This window comes from Miniopterus schreibersii (genome assembly GCF_964146895.1).
Source record: "Miniopterus schreibersii genome assembly, chromosome: 14".
In the NCBI taxonomy this organism is placed as follows: domain Eukaryota; kingdom Metazoa; phylum Chordata; class Mammalia; order Chiroptera; family Miniopteridae; genus Miniopterus; species Miniopterus schreibersii.
Genome location: NC_138114.1, coordinates 26,098,331 through 26,118,151, shown reverse-complemented (window position 1 = coordinate 26,118,151; position 19,821 = coordinate 26,098,331). Strand labels below are relative to the sequence as shown.

At 39.8% G+C, this 19,821-nt stretch overlaps 1 protein-coding gene across 19 annotated transcripts in view; it reads right to left on the bottom strand.

The window, feature by feature from the left end:
• Positions 1–19,821, bottom strand: part of ANK3 (ankyrin 3) — a 530,179-nt gene that overhangs the window by 88,204 nt on the left and 422,154 nt on the right. For 13 of the 19 annotated variants that reach the window (XM_081157598.1, XM_081157601.1, XM_081157602.1 and 10 more), the window contains one exon: positions 2,116–2,239. In XM_081157598.1, the coding sequence (XP_081013724.1) occupies positions 2,116–2,239 (124 nt within the window). Of the gene's footprint in view, positions 1–2,115; positions 2,240–3,502; positions 4,188–9,031; positions 9,086–19,821 lie in introns of those variants that run through there. The other 6 variants (XM_081157588.1, XM_081157600.1, XM_081157590.1 and 3 more) reach the window with 2 other exon arrangements.

The window sequence follows — 19,821 nt, the reverse complement described above, 5'->3', positions numbered from 1 at the left end:
TATTGGTAGCCATCAGTATACCCTAAGTGTTAAATACAGGAAGTGTTAGAAAACCACATGCCTGAGAATTCTTAAAATGATACTCAAGTGCCTAGCACAACTCAAATAAAACAGCAACCAGCAAACAAACAGCTCTTCAATACTTTTTCTTTAAGTCCAGTGAAATTTCTCCAGTTACTTCATGCACTATATGAACTTTGTTAAGGGAAAGAAATTCCTTAAGTATTCAGTCTATTTTGCATGAGTAACATTTCTTCTCATACATTTAGTTACTTGCTAATTTCCTCGGAATTGCAAAAACAGATTGGCTAAAGCTGAGCAGAGGGAAAAAAAAAAGCACGTGGCAGAACAACACAGCACAGCACAGCACATCACATCACATCACATCACAATGCAGAGGAAAATAAAACTGAGAAAGTGAGTGAGGGCAGGGCAGAGAAGCACTGGAAAAGTGCCGTTTCTTACCTGATCTTGGGACTATTTTAAAGTATTTTTTAGAAAAACAGAGGAGAAGAAGAAAGCAAAAAAAAATCAGACAGGGAAAAAAGAAAAAATGTTATGGTTGAATGAGTTACACATTTAATGTATTCCTTTTTAAATGTTACACTCAGAATATACGTGGCAATACTTAAGAATACCTGAAAACATATTGGATTTATGATTTATTTTTATATTTGCCTCTGAGCATAACATGAGTTGCCAATGTAAAAAAAATGAGTTACATATAACAGCAACAAATAATAATAATGGTGCAATCAAAACCAGAAGTGTGAATACCTTAGAATTATCGTGGGAAAAAATGATGAGACAATATTCTCGTCTCATCACTTACTAGATGTCAGCTGCTATACTTTTCTATACACAAATGAGTAATCCACAAAATGTTACCTTTAATATACTATTTTAGGAAAAGAATCAGCTAGTTATTGGATTACAAAAGCTATTAAATCTTTAAATAGAATTTTCCCTTGAGATCCTTTAAGATTCTGCAGATTTTCAGTTATAACTTGTTGCTACCCATGGTTACAAGAAATATCACATATTACAAAAAATTATTTCCCCTTCTGGTTAATGACACCTGTTACAAGAAGATTTTAAGGCCTTTTATATACTATATATTTATAAAGCAAAAATTCTAGTAAGTTACATGAGGTTCCAAATTCTGTTAAAAATGACTAACTAGAAAACACATCAATTCAGTATCTTAACTGGCTGCATAAAGGATACTGGGAATTAACTCTCAGGTTTACTTTGTGGGAAGTGCCATTTACTATTAGTCAATGAAACTTTTTACAACAGATACTTAAACTATAGGAAAATGTCCCCAGGGCTCTGGTTTAGGTGGTTTAATTATTAGCTTTAAAATAACTTGACTGTCAGCAAACAAGCTGTTAATCCAAACAGGAAAAAGAAGTCCCCAAATTCTGGACAAGGTCCTGTTTCTTTCAACCGGTGTCAGATAAGTTTGAGCCAAGGTTTTCCACATACCAAGGTCTTATGCTTTAGCTGTAAGGACTGGAGTTGCCACCATTCCTGCCTGTGACTCCTGTTAAGTCACTGTCATACTCCTAACATGCCCCTTGTAAACAATCGAATGGGAGAGTTTTAGAACAGATACTCAAATCCTTGGCAAGCAATCCTAATAAAATATAATTTTTTTAACCAAAGATGCCATTTTAAGTTTCAATCATGAATTATCCTTTCAGGAATGAAGAGAGCACAGTGATCAATGAACACAAATATTTCTTACTCTTTGGAAAATAAGATTTTTCTTTCACTATAGAACAAAATTTAATTTTGAACCATGGAACCCAGATCGGTTCTCCCAGTTTTGTCTGTGAGCTCTTTAGCTACTATGCTTGAAGCATGACTGGGGGGGGGGGGGGCGGGGGGAGAACAAACAATTAACACGTTCAATCACATAAAATTAAGGACTGAAAACCACGAAAGAAAACAGCAGGGCACGTACGCTGGAGTGAAGAACATTTCACCAAATTCATGTTCTCATCCAAAGAGCACATTTGGGGACAATGGTGAAAATGAAAATGATTTCGGTGTATGACAAATCATGGCTGTTTTAAATTACCTATGAGAAACACAGCAACAGTAAAATACCTGGCAGAACGGGCCCCGAGACTAAAGCCCATGTAGCCCTCGGCAGGCAGGGAATCATCGCCCAGTTCCTTAAGGTCCTGCGGCCCAAGATACTTGTCAGTGTCCCCTGTCATCGCATCTTCACCTGCGGAGGGACAAAGCAAGCCGAAATCAGAAGCTTCCCTTTTGAAAACGTGTCTGTTGTGGAGAAACCCGATCACCTGGTCATCAGCGAATCACCCATCTCTCAGTCATCGTCTCCTGTCCCCTGGATAATAATATTTGTAACCGCCGTTTAGCGGGGGGAAAGCAGAGGCAGAGGTTAGCTCGGGATTTCCAGAGTGAATTTAAGAAGCAGAAGAAAAAGCTGCTGGTGTTAAGTATCAATTTTCAAACATTTCCCCTACAGTATCTCCTTTCTCCCCCTCAAGCCCCCATCTGCTAGAAAGAAGGGCCTTGGATGTTAATTCGTTTCCCTGAACTCACTGTGATGAGGCAGCTTGTTTGAATGGACGGAGAGACAAAGTCAGAACCACTTCTTTACTGTCCAGGAAATGATCCGGGGAAGGAAGGGGCTTTTGCTGAAATGGTCTCACACCCGCATTTCAGTTTGGGTGGGGCTTATTGAAGAAACGAGCAAGTTACTTAATCTGAACTATTAACCGCTCAATTGAGGGACCTTGAATCCCATCAATTTTCAACTGCTTCTACACCTATCAAACTAACAACCCAGTCCTGCTGCCCGGCTGCCTCTTCCATAGAGATCAAAAGGGGGGTTCAGCAGTCTGGAAAAGGGGCTACATAAATTGCTTTTTAGTCATCTATACAAAGAGTTAATCACATAAAATACTTTTACTAGCTACATATGCATAACATGACCTCACACGGAAAAACCACATTCCAAGAGTGACGGGGCAGGTTTTCCAGATGCCTTTTGCCCTCTGGGACGGTTCCCATCCTTGCAAAATACAGCACAGGCTGTGGAAAAAGTTCCTTCCGCAAACAGGCAAACTCTATCTCCTTTTTATGACTCTCATTCTCTTTCTGGACACAAACTTGGCCGGCCACGTGAGATTTCAAAAGCATGTATGTTATGTTTTCTCAAAGGTAAGTGATTCATCCGTTCCAGCTCTATTTTCCAATTCCTTTCTCAGTACCGTTTATACTTTCCATTCATTTAAACTCAGGAAACCACAAGAGCTCATCTTTTAAACTACCAATCAAGTCTAAAAATACACTGTCAACTACTGTTTTTGCAAATGTAAAAACTACACAGATCACCTTTCTTCTGCGACCCAGTACCAAGAGATTATTTTAAGTGACTATTTACAGCTGGGCTAATTCGCACGAGCGCCGCAGTTGAGACAAAAACAGTGCACACCAAGTACAACTTAAAGAAAGGTCTTACTCTGTCGCAAAGCCATTTCCACCAGGCCGGGCTGATCAGACGTTTCCCTGAGGTTTCCAGGAATTCCTTAACCAGTGATTTAGAGTCTACCTCCAAATCAGCCCAAACAAACCAATCCCTGGTTGTATCCACCGTCTTCACCACCACCGCCGGCTTCCTCTCAGCATCTCCGTCTCCTCGTAGGCAACTGAGGAATTACACATCTTTTCCTACTCATCAGAGTTCAAAGATTTTCAATATTTCAGACAAAAAAAAAAAAAACACAAAACCAAGAACAAAACCTGGCTACTCTAATTGAGATTAAGATCCTTTTGATCACTGCGCAGACATCCTTTTAAAGCGCCTTCTGATTGGATTAAAAACTCCTCTGGCAAGCCTCTAGCAAGACCGAATGGTGACATAAATGCGAGCCCTGAGTTATTTGTATGTAAATATGAGGGCAGCTCCAGTGTAGACTTTCGGTAATTTGATCCCAGTGCTCGGAGCCTACCCGGGTAACCGAGACAGCCTTCCACAGAGGGAGAGCCAGGGAGCAAGGTGCTGCGTTTAATTAGGGGGTGACTCTTCTTCCACAGGATCGAAGAGCCGGCCAACCCAGGTAGAAGAAAAACAGAAGAAAACAAAGAAGCGGCCCAGCGGGGAGTGGCAGGGAGCTGCAGGCAAACTTTCAACTTTGTTCTCAGCTGGGAACACCGGGAGCCTCAGTTATTTATGGTCCCTGTCAGGTGGAAGGAGGGGAAAAAAAAGAGAGAGGGAGGGCCTGCCCTTGAGATGAAGTTGTGCAACTGTGGGGCAGAGGGAAGCAGCAGCGGTTCCCATACCTCTCCTAGAAGCCCTCGAGAACGCCTCATCATCGCTGCTTTTTAGCAGGAGTTGGAGAAGTGAGACCAGCTAAGCCAGTGGATATGCCGCTTTATTTTTGGCACAGGTTGTTTCAACTCTAATGCACTCAAAGGAGCTAACTGGCTCTCCCTCTTGGAAGGTCTCTGGAGAGAGGGGCAGGGGCGGGGGTGGGGGTGGGGGTGGGGGTGTTAGAAAGGTCTTGCTGCAGTGGGTAGGTGTTTCCGTCCCTTTGCTGTTACACCGTTTCCCTCGCTCTGGGACTCCTGGCAGCCTGCACAGCTGCTCCACCCTGTTTGTGTTGGCAGCGCTGGGAACAACTAAGCGGGACCTCTGCACCCTCCATCTGGGTACACTGCACAGGCTATTTCATTATGCTTTTTCAGAATAACTGGAGACTCAGGCTAGAAAGTAAGTAAAGGGTTTGAAACTGTCCTGCTGAAGGAAGTGGTCTGCAGCACTTTTCATGATAGTGCATCTATCTCTTGGATTGTTATGTAAATATACAAACATTTGAATCTGAAGAACTGACAAAGTGGGAAACAGATTCGGTTTTACTGGAGAAATGCATAAATAACTGTATCAATGAATGACTCATGGAATAGTAAGAGGATATGACCCCTGGTGTTTTAATATGACCAGCCTGGCTGTAATCAACATTGTAAATACACAGAAATAGAAGGGAAGACATTTATAATGCCTAGTACATATTGAAAAATATTCCCAAGAGAAAGAATGATTTCCAACCCTGTAGAGAACGGAAGGGAAAGTCATGGTTAAAATGGAGAGAATGTCTAAAATGTTCATCTGTATTCCGTGACTGTCTCTCCAAGGTCCTCACGAGGACAGCAAAGAGAAGGGTCCCTCCTCTTGACTTCGTGGTCAGCCTCTAGCCACTCCTTCACACCCACCTTGCCCTGTTAGACAGAATTCCTGAAAGTCTTTTAGACTTTGACCCACTGCATTGGGTGCACTCTCTTGATGGAACCTTGACCCTCTCCTGCATCGGAGTAATTTCTCCAATCTCTGACTCTTTCTAGAACTCCTCCCACCCTCACTCATAATCTTATGTGAGATGTCCCTCCTGTGGGCTTCCCTTATCAGAGTGTGTTGTCAGTAGAAACATCTGCTTTGTCTCTCCCACTGGATGGTGAGATACTCCAGATTAGGAACCGAATTTTTCATGGACCTGGCATACTGTGAATACTTGTTTGAATAAATGCTCATGATTGCTTTTATTAAAGAGGTTGGTGGTTTTGCTTTCTCTCCCATCTACATTCCACAGTCACTTAGCACTCTTTGGCATGCCAAGCTTGATGACTGTTTGGTATACATACAGTAAAATGTCAATAGACTTCAGTTTTCATTCCTCTTTACCCATCCTTCTCAGACTTCAGAAATGGTCACTATGAAACCAAAAGAAGCCTGGGGTGGGAGTGGGAGCTGTCAATACATTTGGTCAAAGATGAATTAAAATAGCCTTATGACATTAAGTAATTAGGCAGTCACCACTTCAGAAAAGTGAAAACATTTCTTACAAGTTAGGGAATTTAGAAATAAAGGCAATGGTATTATTTTAATGCAGTTTTGCACAGTAGGTGTTCTGGATTAAAATCCAAGTTACACCATTACTGCTTTGGTGATCTTTGGAACACTCTTTACTCTGAGTCAGTTTCAACCTCTACAAAACTGGGATAATAATTCTGCCCCCAATAACCTCTTGGGGGGATTAAATGAAATAATGCACAAAGTAAAGGCTTAATGAGCCCTAATTGTTACTATTATTCTGTAACACAGCTTTCTCTAGTGCCCAAGCATCTGGATGTATGAACTTATATAGTTAGCATTTAAATTGCTACTGTTTATACTGGTAAGGGCAAAATCCAACCATAGCAGCAAATTGTCCCTGCTCCCTACTGGCCAACACAGGGCCTGGCTCATCATAGGTATTCAACAAATATTTCTTGATTGAATGAATGAGTGGACAATAATAATAAAGCTAACTCACTTTCCTTTCAATAAATACAATATTCTATAACTACTGTATAGTACAACATAATACTGTCCCAAAGATTAGAAAGGAATGAGATGAACTGTGTTGAGTGACTTATTAACTGCCTCTAATTCATTCTATAATCCACAAAAACTTTGGTAAGTGGCAGCTTCTGACCAATACTTCTTATATAAGTGAGTATAAGCTAACAAAGGTAATTCCATTAATGGACAACACCCACACAACATCAGATATATTTAGTTAAAATATACACAGGGGTGGGCAAAAGTAGGTTTACAGTTATAATACAAATAATTAATACAATAATTAATAATAATATGAGTAAACTGTTTTATGTACTTATAACTGTAAACCTACTTTTGCCCACCCCTGTATATTACCAGAAACACAAGTTTTCACTTACTAAGAAGTACTTGAGTGGGTTTATGTTTCCTAGAAGCGTGGTACACTGGCTTGACTCTTGAACAATAAAATGCAGGGGAAGTGATTCTGTATGACTTCTGAGTCTGAGTTAAAAGAAACCTTACAGTTTCTGCCTCAGTCTCTTGGAACACTTGTTCAGGGGGAGCCAATCCCAACGTAAGACATTTGGCTGCCCTGAGACCACCATGCTCGTAAAGAAGCTCAAGAAGCCACAAGAAGCCACATAGAGAGAGGTATCACAGAGAGAGATGCCCAGCCGGCCCTCAGCTGCAGCCATCCTGGCTGAGGTGACAGACCTTTGAATGAAGATGCCATATTCAACATCCTGCCATGTTACTCCTGCCTCAGCTGCTATCTGACTGTAATCTCATGAAAGATCTCAAGAACCCAGCTGAGCCCAGTCAACTCACACAACCATGGGAGATAATAAAAAATTATACCCCTGAGTTTAGAGATGGGTTGTTACACTGCAATAATTAGTGGAAACAGAGTGGAATGAGAAATGAGAGGGTCCATTTCTCAATGAGAAGGTAAGCCAGACAAGTCACACACTGGTTGCCTAATGCGTCCCTAATAAATTAGAGTTAGCTCCGTAGTGCATTATATGATTAGGGCTGACAAAGTACACTGGTGAATGCCACTGGAGGCCTCATCTTTTTAGTATTGATTTTATGTCTTTCAAAATTAGAAGCACTGGCGTTCTTTTTGTTAATCCATCTCTGACAGTATAACAACAAAGGCTGGAAAATGTTTAAAGAAAAACACAAAACACCTCAAATCTACTTTGATCCCACCTTTAACCAAATAACAAAAGCTGCTCAGAGGCTGTCATGTCCCAGCTATCTCCCCTTCCTATTTCTCCTCTATCATGACCAGGTTAAGAGAAGAGCTTTCCTGTACCACAATCAAACTTTCAAAGATTCATACACTTTGTCTACCGGGAAATAATACAAAATAGAATCAAGGACAAAGGAAGACAATACGCACATTAAATGATTACCAGGACTCTGGGCGGTCAGATATGTGAGCCCTCATTCCTTTTTCGATTTCATGTCAATGGCCCGGTGTCAGTACCTAGTAGGATACACCTAACCCAAAGTTCCTTGCAATCTTTCATTATGTCCACTAAACATCCTTTTCAGGCTCAATAAAGCAAACAGTTCTTGGCCTAATATTTAGAAGTGTTTCCATGTCCTAGGAGTTCTTTTTTCTCTTTTTTAATTTTTTTGCATGCCATTTTCTTCTACTATTTTCCCCCTTAAGCCCATCACCAAGGAATACTTTTTTTGCTTTCCCAGGGGTTGAAAATTGCTTTCCCATCTGAATGGAGACTAGAATCATAAAGTTCCTTAAGGTAACTATACCAAATTATATTGTCAGAAACTTTGCTTAATCCCTCTGCTGTGGAATGCAGAATCTCCCCAAGGTATAAATTTTGTAACATTATAAAGTTGCAATTAATAGTATAAAACACCTTAAATGATTAATAGAAGACCTCCAAATTAAATGGGATTTTTAAAAAGCTAGATTAGAAAGAATAAAGAGGAACTCAGTCTATATACTCTAGTGATTTATTAGGAGTTGGTTTCTTACTGGAACTCAGCAAGGAGTCTTACAGGTAAACAGTTAATGATCAGAATTTAAAAGATTTAAATTTACTATACTTGTTCTAAAAAAACAAAAAAAACAAAGAGTGATTTTTTTTTTTTTGATCATCACAGAGCAAAGAGAGATGAAAATTATTGAGAAAAGAAATCCTTTAACCATTTCTTGAGTACATTATAGAATAGTAGAATGAGATCACATCATTAAAATCAACACTACTATTTATTGAGCATTTACTATGGTCTAGGCACTGTTTGGTGTTTTACAAGTATTACCTCATATAATTCTCACAATAACATTATAAACTAGAACTGCTATCTCCATCTCAAGATAAAACCCAGTTCATACTGTTAGAGTAAGATCACTTAGAATATGGGGGAAATCAAATTCAAAATCAGCTGGTTTGACACAGGGCTCTATTTTTAACTACTGCAATATGGTATGCTATTGAATACATTCTATGAGAAATTAGTAACCAGATGTAAGCTCCTTGAGAGCAGATTTTTTTTTTTTCTATTTTGTTTTCCATGTCCAGAACAGTGCCTGGCACATAGTACATGCTCAATAAATGTGTGCAATGAAAGTCAGTGATTGCCTTTGGAAACGGCAACTATATTACTGGAGCAAGGAGAAGGAGGGAGACTTACTTTTCACCAACAACTCTTGTACCTTGGGAATTTTATACCATGTGCATCTATCACCTATTCAAAAAATAAATAAAATTAAAACAAAACAAAACCAAACACAAGGACTGCAGGTAAGTCATTAGGCTGTGTGTTTCATACACCTGAAAAGGTATTTTGACATATAAAGATCTACCAGGTAGATACTATGATGTGTAGGTGTACCTGCAAATATCTGGCAACATGGAGAAGAAACTCAGTATTTTATCATATTCAACCTTACTTGCATCTTTAAGAAATGGGAGAGAAGAAAGGAGTGAACAAGGCAGAAGGAAGGAGATGCCCGCTATTTATGTACTTCTGCTAGTTTCCCAGTGTTCTAAAGCAGTGGTTCTCAACCTGTAGGATGCATTAGGGTCACAAGTTCCCAAGTGGATCTGACGCTCCTGATATAGGGACCACACTTTGATCACCACTGGTCTAAAGGATCCTTACAAATGAATGGCAATTAACTATTGGCAGTATTTATTCTACAGAATTAAGTATCTATTTTCCTGGTGGGAATTACTAAAAGAAGTAAAACAGCAGCTTCAGCAACTGAATTCAGTGAATCTAGTGGAGTGTCTCTCAATTTCAATGCATGTATCACCTGGATACCTTGTTAAGATGCAGATTCTCATTCCACAGATCTAGGGAGACCCTGAGATCCTGCGTGTATAACAAACTCCCAGGTGACTGTAAGCCACACTTTGAGCAGCAAGACAGAAGAACACTGGGCTAGGACCTATGTTATGAGTAAAGCCAACTAGTGCCTTCGACGCACATAGTTTCTAGTAAAAAAGTTAAGACCAGGGCACAAACAATAATACAAAACTGTGCTACTGCTCCTGCTGGCTATAATTTCAGTGCTTGTATATGTGCTAGACGCTGCTGAGAACTTTATATGCACGTCTCATTTAATCCTCAACTCTGTGAAGTAGGCACACTTATTTCCCTTTTATTGGTGGAGAAGCAGACTCATTGAGGTTATTTTGTTTAAACTCACATGTCTAGTTAGTCATAGAGTCTAGATTAGAGCCCACGCAGATTGCAGAACCCAAGCTCTTCACCACCACACCACAATGACAAATGTACAAGAGAAATTATGAACTATTACAAGAGCTCAAAGGAAGACAGCATCCCATTTGATTGAGGAGATTGGGTGCTGCTGAATGGAAGGAGTGTGAGTAAAGACAGGGAGGGAGAAAGGAGAAAAAATGGGAAGTTGGCCATTCCCACCCAGAGAACAAAGCAGGAGAGGGAAAGCATGTGAGAATGCTCAGAGGAGAGGCAACTGAGTCGTAGGAAATGGGCTGGGTGGGCCATGTTTTAGGGTCCTTGAAATTTGATTATAGAATAACAACTGCCATCCAAGTGACAAGTAACATATATATTCATTGGCAGGTAAAAATGCAATTATTTGCTCACCTACATTTCTTTTTACCTGAAGACCCCAAATCACAAAGCTCTCCCTCTTCCTCCCGCTCTGCTCTCTAATTCTCATGCTGCAGAGGAAGCAGGATAGGTAGGTGTATGCATTTGACAAAAAAAGAGGGACTGCCATTTACTGAGCACCTACTATATGCCAGTCACTATTCTAAATGCTTCATAGATTTTATTTCTTTTCATCTTCACAACAGCTCTGTGTGGTATTATTAACCTCTTTAGAGGTGAGACAAATTAGATGCAGTATGTTTTGTTTTTTGAAGGTTCAAATAAGGAACATAAAACTGTAAATAGTTTTGAAGAAAAAGTATTTTCCATCAATTCAAAACCTTAATAAAAATACGTTTATCTCCACTAATATTTACACAATAAACTTTTGTCATAGAGAATCCAAATGACTATATTTGTTCCCATATATTTTCCCTCATTCCCCTGATATTGGCATTCTCAGAAAAGCAAGAAAGCAGGAGTAGAAAGGAAGGGGGATAACTACTGGCAGTATTTATTCTACAGAATTAAGTATGTATTTTCCTGGTGGGAATTACTAAAAGAAGTAAAACAGCAGCTTCAGCAACTGAATTCAGTGAATCTAGTGGAGTGTCAGCATCCCAGTATCAGGATGCTGATTCACTCCAACTTTAGTTCTAAAAGTCTAATTGTCACACAATAGTTAATGGGAAAATCACAGATCTGCACATATTTCACCTTGCAATTTGCACTTGAAATCAAAAACTTATATTAAGCAAGGCCTCCAGTGAATGTTCTGAGAGATGGATATGAGGAAGCTGGGGATGTGCAGATGACGGAACCGTGCCCTCTACATCAGAGGCTCATGCATTTAGCACAGACACTTGTGTTTGGCTGAAGGCCCGGAAGGTGCTCATGACTCCAGTACCTTCTGAGATGGTTGGAGACTCAGAAAGAGGCTGATGGCCCCACACCCAAGGTCAAGAATGGAGTGAGCACTCCTGCCCCCTGTACTCTCCCCCTGCTCCCCTGGCAGGAAGGAGCAGATGCTCCGGCCTCACTTTACCACTTGTTTACTAGTATCTCCTGGCAGTAGTGGGGTTCTTTCAAAACATAAACTAAATGCTGGAATATAATCTTTTCTTGCTTTCTTTCTCAAACATGTGAGAATAAGGGGGTAAGCTGAGAAAATGTTTAGATGAGCAATGAGTGGAACAGGTGGTGCTGAGAAGACTGAAGAAGTGTGTGTCACATTAGGGGACTCATGTGCCTCCTGTGGGAGGACCGTCCTCTGCAGTATTTCTTTCCTTTCCCCAGCTCTACATGCTCAGATCCCGGCTTCATAGGTGGCCAACGAGGAAGGAGGCTTGAATGGCAACGTGTGCACATCTCTAAAGAATAGCAAGTTGTTGTTACCCCACAGAACAAATGACTCTTTTTGCTTAGGCTGATTTTTCTTTTTTAAAAAGAGAACAAAAGTTAAATTGCTTATTTACTCTTCAACATTGTTCTGTTCTTTGTGGCTAGATGTGCTTTTAAAAGCTGTATAGCAGTTTACTACTCCTTCCTTCAGACTAGATATAGTTTCTAAAGCAAGCATGCATGACTCAGGGTTGGAACTTTTCCAGACCCAGCAATGAAAAATGTCCCCTGTGCTCTCGGTTGGGTTAATAAACAAACCCATCCCAGGAAAGAAAAAGAATTCAGTGTCTTTCCTGGGAAGAGGTGGAAAAAGACAATGTGGTGATAGACGCTATAATTTTTCAGATTCTTTTCAATATTCCTTAATCCTAATCCAGAAATTCCCCTCAGCCGTCGAAATAAGATTAGACGGTCCACTGGCTTGGTCAAAAGAACATCTAAAGGAACAAGGGAATGCAGCTAGGAAGGGGTGCAAGGTTACTTACACCCTTCTGATTATCTAAAATCTATGCCGCTTGTAAAGGAGACTAGGTGATGAATAAATTACGAACCACACGGCCCTGTGAAATCAGGCACTAAAATGTTGCTTCTTACTTGCAGAGAAAATAGGTAGCTAAATTCAAGGGGGCAGCGTCCTGCCAAATGGCTCTTTCTTAGCCATTCGTCTGGGTTCAGCTCCATATCCAGACCTTCTTAGTCTCGGCGCCTCTTTACTTAGGGGCATACGGGCCGCATGTGCAAAACAGGACCAGGTGCACCGTCTCCGGGTGCAAAGGAGAGCCAGGGTTGTGTACGCTCTGTGGGCAGGGTTGGGGTCTTCTTCTCTTATATCCAAACTGCCTTTCATTGTGCAAGGCAATAAACATCCATTTTGGGGGTTGTTTTATATCCCTGAGCTACAAGATGTGTACATACCCACTCTGCGGTCCCCCCTGCACCGCTCACCCACTCCTTCCCCACACCCCGTTCTTCTTGCATGTCAGTGTGCCCGGGGTTTTCTAGAACAGGGGTTTTCTAGAACAGCTTCTAGTCTTCCCCACGCAGGCCGGTGAGCGCTGGGCTCTGCTGTGGAGGACTCCGCTTCCCTGTCTCTCACACTTGGACCAAAAAGTGATCTGAACCTGGATCACTTCTTTCTGATCCCCACCCTCTACCCCCCAAAAGTTCTGTTTGGCCAAATTTTATCTATTGCTTAAAATGCTTCCTTATTGAGGCCTTCGGTAATCTTTTCTTCTTTTGGATTTCCTTGTTGCTTTATCCATCCTTCCCTTACAGCATCTCACTGAATAAAAAGTGGAAGCAGAAAAACTAACTTCAAATTCCAATTTCCTTGGTATGTGAACCTGAACATATATCTTAAACTCTTGGAGCCTCAGATTCCTTAATGTAAATTAGGACTAATAACACTTTAATTTAGGGCTGAATGTAAATTAGGGGTAATAATGGTACAGATAATGCTCTCAACCACTTTGACAAATTAAGCTAGATAAGGCACCTGGTAACTAACGTTTCTGAGATCTCTGGGATAACCCCTTCATACATTATCTCATTTAAAAGATCCAATAACCCAATAATTGTGGGACTCTTACATAAACTATCAGGCACCACGGGAAGTTAGAGTAGAGGCTAAGGAAAGGGGTTTGAGTATAAGCCCTGTACTGATATATTATCTTGATCAGGTTTCTTCCCCTTGATGGAACTGACTTTCCATCTAGAAAGTGAGAAAATCAATGGCTCTAACTTAGAGGATCACTCTGAGTGTTAAGTGACATAATGCATGAAATGTATGTAGTTTAAGACCTTGCCCATAGAAAGGGTTCAATAAACGGTTAAGTACGTTGTTTATGATGTTGAGAATGTTCATTTATAAGGAATCCTGTGGAGGCACAGAGACAGTAAATGTGTGGAGTCTGACCAGTAACTCACTCATCCCTGAATGAGGGCCTCTGGCAGTGATAAAGACAGCTTTGCTCCCCTGGGGCTAACAGTCCAGTTTGGAAGGAAATAAACAAAACTACTCACAAGTTGTCAAACCATAGTCCTGGGACAAATCCAGCCTGCACTCCTATTCCTGTAAATCAAGTTTTATCACATAGCCACACCCATTTGCAGAGATTTTTGTCTAGTCTGCTGTCGTTGAGTAGTTGGGAAGGAGACCATGTGGCCTGAAAATTCTAAAATATTTACCATTGGCCCTTTATAGAAAAATGTTGCTGTCCCCTAAAGTTTATGACTAATACATTGAGATGAGCATAAGAAAGAAATAAAAAATGTGATTGAGAGAGTAATGCAAAAGAGGTAGCCAGGGGCCACACCACATAGGACTTATCAACCTTGGGAAGGGATTGAATTTTATTCTAACTCTGATGTAAAGCCTTGAGAGATTTTTATTTTAGTTGTGTATTTGTGCTATTTTGGGGGTGTACCTGTATTATTTTGGGGGGATGACTACTTTTATCATGAAAAACAGCAACCACGCAGATGACTACATAAAATGTAAATGTACATTTTAACAAATTGTTATAAAATAACACCATCCAGGTTAAGAAATAGAACATCATCACTTTAGAAGCCTCCCACACCCCCATCCCAGTCACAGCCTTCTCCACCATCAATCACTTTCTCTATGATATTCTTTTCCTTGCTTTTTAAAAACAAAACAAAACAAGGCAAAAAAAAAAACACCCTCACAATATACTTTACACTCCTAGCTGACTTTGATGAATTTTTTCTGTGCATAATCCACAACCCAGAAACTACACTCCTAGGTTTATATCCTACAGAAATGCATGCATATGTGTACCAGGAAACATATATAAGATTCATAGCATCTTTGTCTGCAAAAGCCCCAAGCTGGAAACAAGCCTCATTCCCATTAATAGTGGAATGGATGACTTAATTATGGCATCAGACAATGGGCCATTACACAGAAATAAAAATAAACTACAATTACATGCAACAGCATGAATGAATCTCATAAACGTAACTCTAACTGTGCTGCGGAGGGTTTTAAGCTGGAGAACTGAATAACGTGATGCAATGTACGCTCGGGAAGATTGCAGAGGGTGCTGGAAAGGGCCGCCGGCAGTCAGGATTCTATGGGAGCAACGGCAGGGGCGGGGGGGGGCGGATGAGGGGGGTGACCATGGGGATGCAGAGGAGGGGAGCCGAGATGTATTCTGGAAGTAGAACTGATAGGACTTGTTGATGGACTGGATATGAGCAGTAGGAAGAGAAATTACACCTAACACAGGTTTTGACTTGGGTGATGGGCCTATTTACTGAGAGGGAGACGGTAGGAAGAGATACAGTTTTGGAGGAGTGGTATGTTTAGGGCATGCTGAAGTCAGGTATCTGTGAGCATCTCAATGGAAACGTCAGGCACATAGCTGGGAAAGGAGATACTGTGAATGAAAATCACTAAACAATTCCAATTCCAAAGAAAGGCTACCAAAGACAGGATGGCCTGTTTTAGAATAAAGGCCTTGGTCCCATTCCACAGATCTTTCTCTTTAGCTGGAAATTCTTTTAAATTCATTATTCTTTGAGAAGCAAGTACACCTTGGGGCAGTCATTATAAAGCTGTTTATCAATTCAGTACACAGCCTAGGACTGTCTTAGGGAAAACGGGTTTAATGGAGGGAAATAGGAACATGGCAGGCACATTTTCTCCATTCTTCCTGTTTCCAGAAATCTGTAAAACTATCCTTCCCTGAGTCTCCCTCCACTTTCATGCAACTGACTAAGCATGTATTGAAGATCTGCTGGGTGCCAGGCACTGTCCTGGACTTTGGGGACACAACAAAGAATAAGGTTTGGTCTCTGCTTCTGGTATTTCATTCTGACTTTATCGCTAGGAGTGGCATGCAATTGTATAAAGTCTATTTGAAAGGTCAGCAGAGAAATATTAAGCAAAGGGCTAGAGGATTTAAGAGGTATTTGTACAAAGAAAACATTTCAGGTGAAGAGCAATTTCTGCATAACCACCACCACTCCCTTGGACCACCTGGGGGCAAGCTAATCTCCAAGGCCTCTTTCTAGAGCTATAAAGCTAAAAATATAATAGTCTGATTTCTTTATTGGGATGACAAAGAGATTAGGATAGCACCAGCATCCCAGGCATTTGGTGAGGAGAGGGCCTAAAGGTGCCCTTCCTGGTGCCCTTCTTGATATCTATTTCTCCTACTTTTTTGAGTTTCAGATTATGCCAAGTAAAATTCTAGTTATTCTCTCCTAATTGAGAATACTTGGATATGTTGACTAAAGTGACTTGCTTTTGGTTCTTAAAATCCATTCTAAATCATGCTTATATTTATTTTACTTGAACTTGCATCTTGGTTGGCACATTTCTTTTGCCAAAGTGGCTGGACGAAGGTATATTTCTATTGTAGTCTCATTAAGGTCTTCAAAAGACAATTCTTATTACCTTGTGATAATTTTGAAGAGCATGATTTGTTCCCTTTCCAGAACACAAATTTTTTAAAAGAAGCTTAAAAATACATTCTTGGATACTCTCTATAAGAAAACAGATCACGTTAGAGTATCAGGGAAAGATATCATCTAAAACCACAGACTGTCATATCTGTCTCTTTGCCTAGCTCTGCCCCACAAGGATGTCACCTGGTTGGACAAGCCACTCAACACTGATTTGGGCGTTGCTTCCTCATCAGTATAATGGAGACCGTGAGCTACATGACACTGACCCAGCCCTTCCTGTTCTTTGAAATCTGTGGATTTTAATTTGCTGTGGCTTCTACTCAATTTGGCACCAAGGTGAGCTGAGCATGACTCTCCTCACCTCTCACGTCATTCTAACATAGGATGAAATTTTATTACTTTATCATAGCTCAAACTCATATCTAGTTAAATTCTACCACACGCGTAGTCTTATTTTTTATTTTAATATTTAGTATCTGCATTTGATCCTGAAGAGATTTTGCAGTCCTATCAAATTGGTAAATGTTTAAGAATTAAATAATTCCTCCCAGCAAGAGTTTGCTCACCCAGTTGTCTCAAATCTGTTCAGTAGAGTCATATTTCAGAGTCACCTTTTTAGTTTTTACTTTTCATGGCCTAATTCCATTTCTCATTATGTCCATCTATAGTTCTTTAAACCTGCTACCCAATCCAGTAGAATTACACAAGCTAAAATAACATTTTATACATGTAAAAAAATTTACAAAATACATTTTATAGGAATTTCTAATTTAAAAGCTGCATTGAACTAAAGCTAACTGTGAAATCTCTTGGGAGGGAACCCTGAATGGAAGACAATTTAAAACTTAATCTCAGTTTTCTTTCTCCCTCTCTTTCTTTTCTCTTTGTTATTTTTCTCTCTCTCTTCTTCCCCCCCCTTTCCTCCCACCCTCTCCTCTCTCTCATCTTTTCTTTCTTTTGAATTACAAACTGAATTGTAAAACATAAGAATCTAACTGCACTAGAACCCAAATATTAATATTGTATGTATATTAACTTTAAGGTATGGAACATTTTCTGGGAAAGAAGACAGTGGGGTATGGAGATACTTGTGAAGCAGTCTAGCCCTCGGAGGAGCTCTGTTTGCCCCCTTCCTGCATAATGTTTGGGCTTAGAAAACGGCCCTGGATAAGGGGCTGTATCTCCTTTCCTCCTGCTGCTCTGCTTTGCGGAGACACCATTCTTTGTTCTATTCTGTAACTTGACTCCTTCGTTCCCCAAGTCATTGACTGATAACATTGTCTAGACTTGTTTTCCTTATTTTTTTTTTTTTTTTGAGAAAGAAATCCAAACATTCTTTCTCCTATACTATTTTCTCAAAGTGGACCAAGGAAAGAGCAAAAAAGAAGAGAGACTCCAGTTCTGTTAATATTCGCTCAATTTTTATAATTTAGAATTACAGTGATATTTCCCCATATTACACATTCATTTCTCTTTTCTTTCTTGAGAAAAACTGACAGTGTATATTGCTATTATTTTTATTTGCTTTAAAAAGCTGCTGCTGTCGTCAGTACCCTGGGATACCAGTGTAATGATCTCTTACTAGATCTTGTAGAGAGATATCTTCCCAACATGTGGTTTCATGGAAGTAAACATTTGCCACAGTTCCCAGGTCTTATGAAAACAGGCAGCCCCAGACCCAGGGAAAGTGGCGAAGTTCTGGCCAAACTCTCAGGCAAATGAGTCAGGAGTAAAAATTATCATTAAGGTTATAGGGGCCTTTCAGAATTGACATTTCAAAATAATTTGTTTGGGGATTTGGAGTATTATAGAAATGCTAGTTTCTGCAGCAAAGAATGATGTATTCCATGAGTGGGGGAATGCGGCTTACTGGAGCTCATATAAGCAAAATTTAGGGACATGAGCTGACAGTAATATTAATATGACTCGAATTAAATGTATATTACAATCTCAAATGTATCTTAATCTTCAATAACAGATTTTTAATGAGAGCCATGGACAAAGCAATAACTCTTCTATAGTCTGCTTGGATCACACCACATCTAGAATATTGTGCTTTGCTCTGGCCACCTCCATTTGAGATCGATTTCCCCTACGCATATTGAAATGTGCATGGAGATTGAGAATGGTGAGGGAACAGTGGAAGGAAGTGGTGATGATGTGCCTAGAGGAAAAAAGACTAGGAAGAAATATGAAAACTGCTTTTAAATATTGAAAAGATTGTCAGATGGAAGAGGTAGATTTTGTTCTAAATAGTGCCCAATATATCAGAGCCTGAATCAATGAGTAGAAGCTACAGAACACTCAATAAAATGAAGAATTTTTAAAGTCAGAGTTGTTCACAATGGAATAGGCAGTTTGGGAACTGGGGGTTCCTATCATTTGAGATATTTGGGAAAAGGACCTTCTAAGCAGAGGACTCTATGGAGGTAATTCCAGACAGTTGTTGGTCAGGTTGAGGTTGAGTGACCTTTAAGGAATGCCTTTCGAGATTAAATTCTACAACATTATGAAATCAAAAGCCACTTGAATCCAATAGCCCACGGACACACCCATAGAACAAGGGCAAATGTGTTTAAAGAAAGATGGATGAAATGAGAATTAAAATTTTCTTATTAATTTCAAATTATCAAACTGAGATAAATCTAAAGGAAATGATTTTCATTTCTAGTTAAACAGCTAGATCAAGTACCTTCAAATTAAGAGATTCAAAATTTCTCCTTTTTTGAAATTATTTGGTTAGCTACCCACATGCATAAGGCTATTATATAGTCCATTCAAACTTGGCTTCTCATCAACGTGGCTATTTGGGGATATTTTGTTAAAGACTAGAAAAATTTTAGGTCTGTGATTGTCATATTATATTTCATAATAATTTCATGTGAAAAACACTTTTGATGTCATGGGTTGCATGTGTACACATCTATGTGAGATAATTTTTCTTATATCTCTTGCATATCAGAAATTACTCAGAAAATGTGGCATAAGAAGGCATTGAAATATAATATGACAGGAAAGCATATTACTCTTAAAATCCTAAAGATGATACAAATATTATCTATTTGGGGACAGAATGGACATAAACATAGCTGATGTTATAGAGGAAAAGAAACAGAAATGAATAAAGCCTTTAACATTTATCAAAACAACATTTACAAACAACGAGACAGGTCCATCCATGTCCTTAATGACCACCGTGGTGTTAGCTCTCTGGGTGTGTGGTCCCTGCCACACACTAACAGGAGGCAGTCATTGGACACCAAAGAGTTAAAGTGACTTTGGATCAGGTAGACTTTTCTACTATTTAGGTTTCCAACGAAATTTGTGCAATTCAAAGAAGGAACCAATAATTAAAATAGCGAAGATTACCTAAAGGCAGAGAAAGACTAGCAACACTAAGACTGATGCAGGAGAAAACTACATGGCAGATAGCAAATGGAGGGAGCAATAAGACAGAATGCAGTTTCGGAAAATCAAATGATGCAAGAAAGAAACGTAAGTAT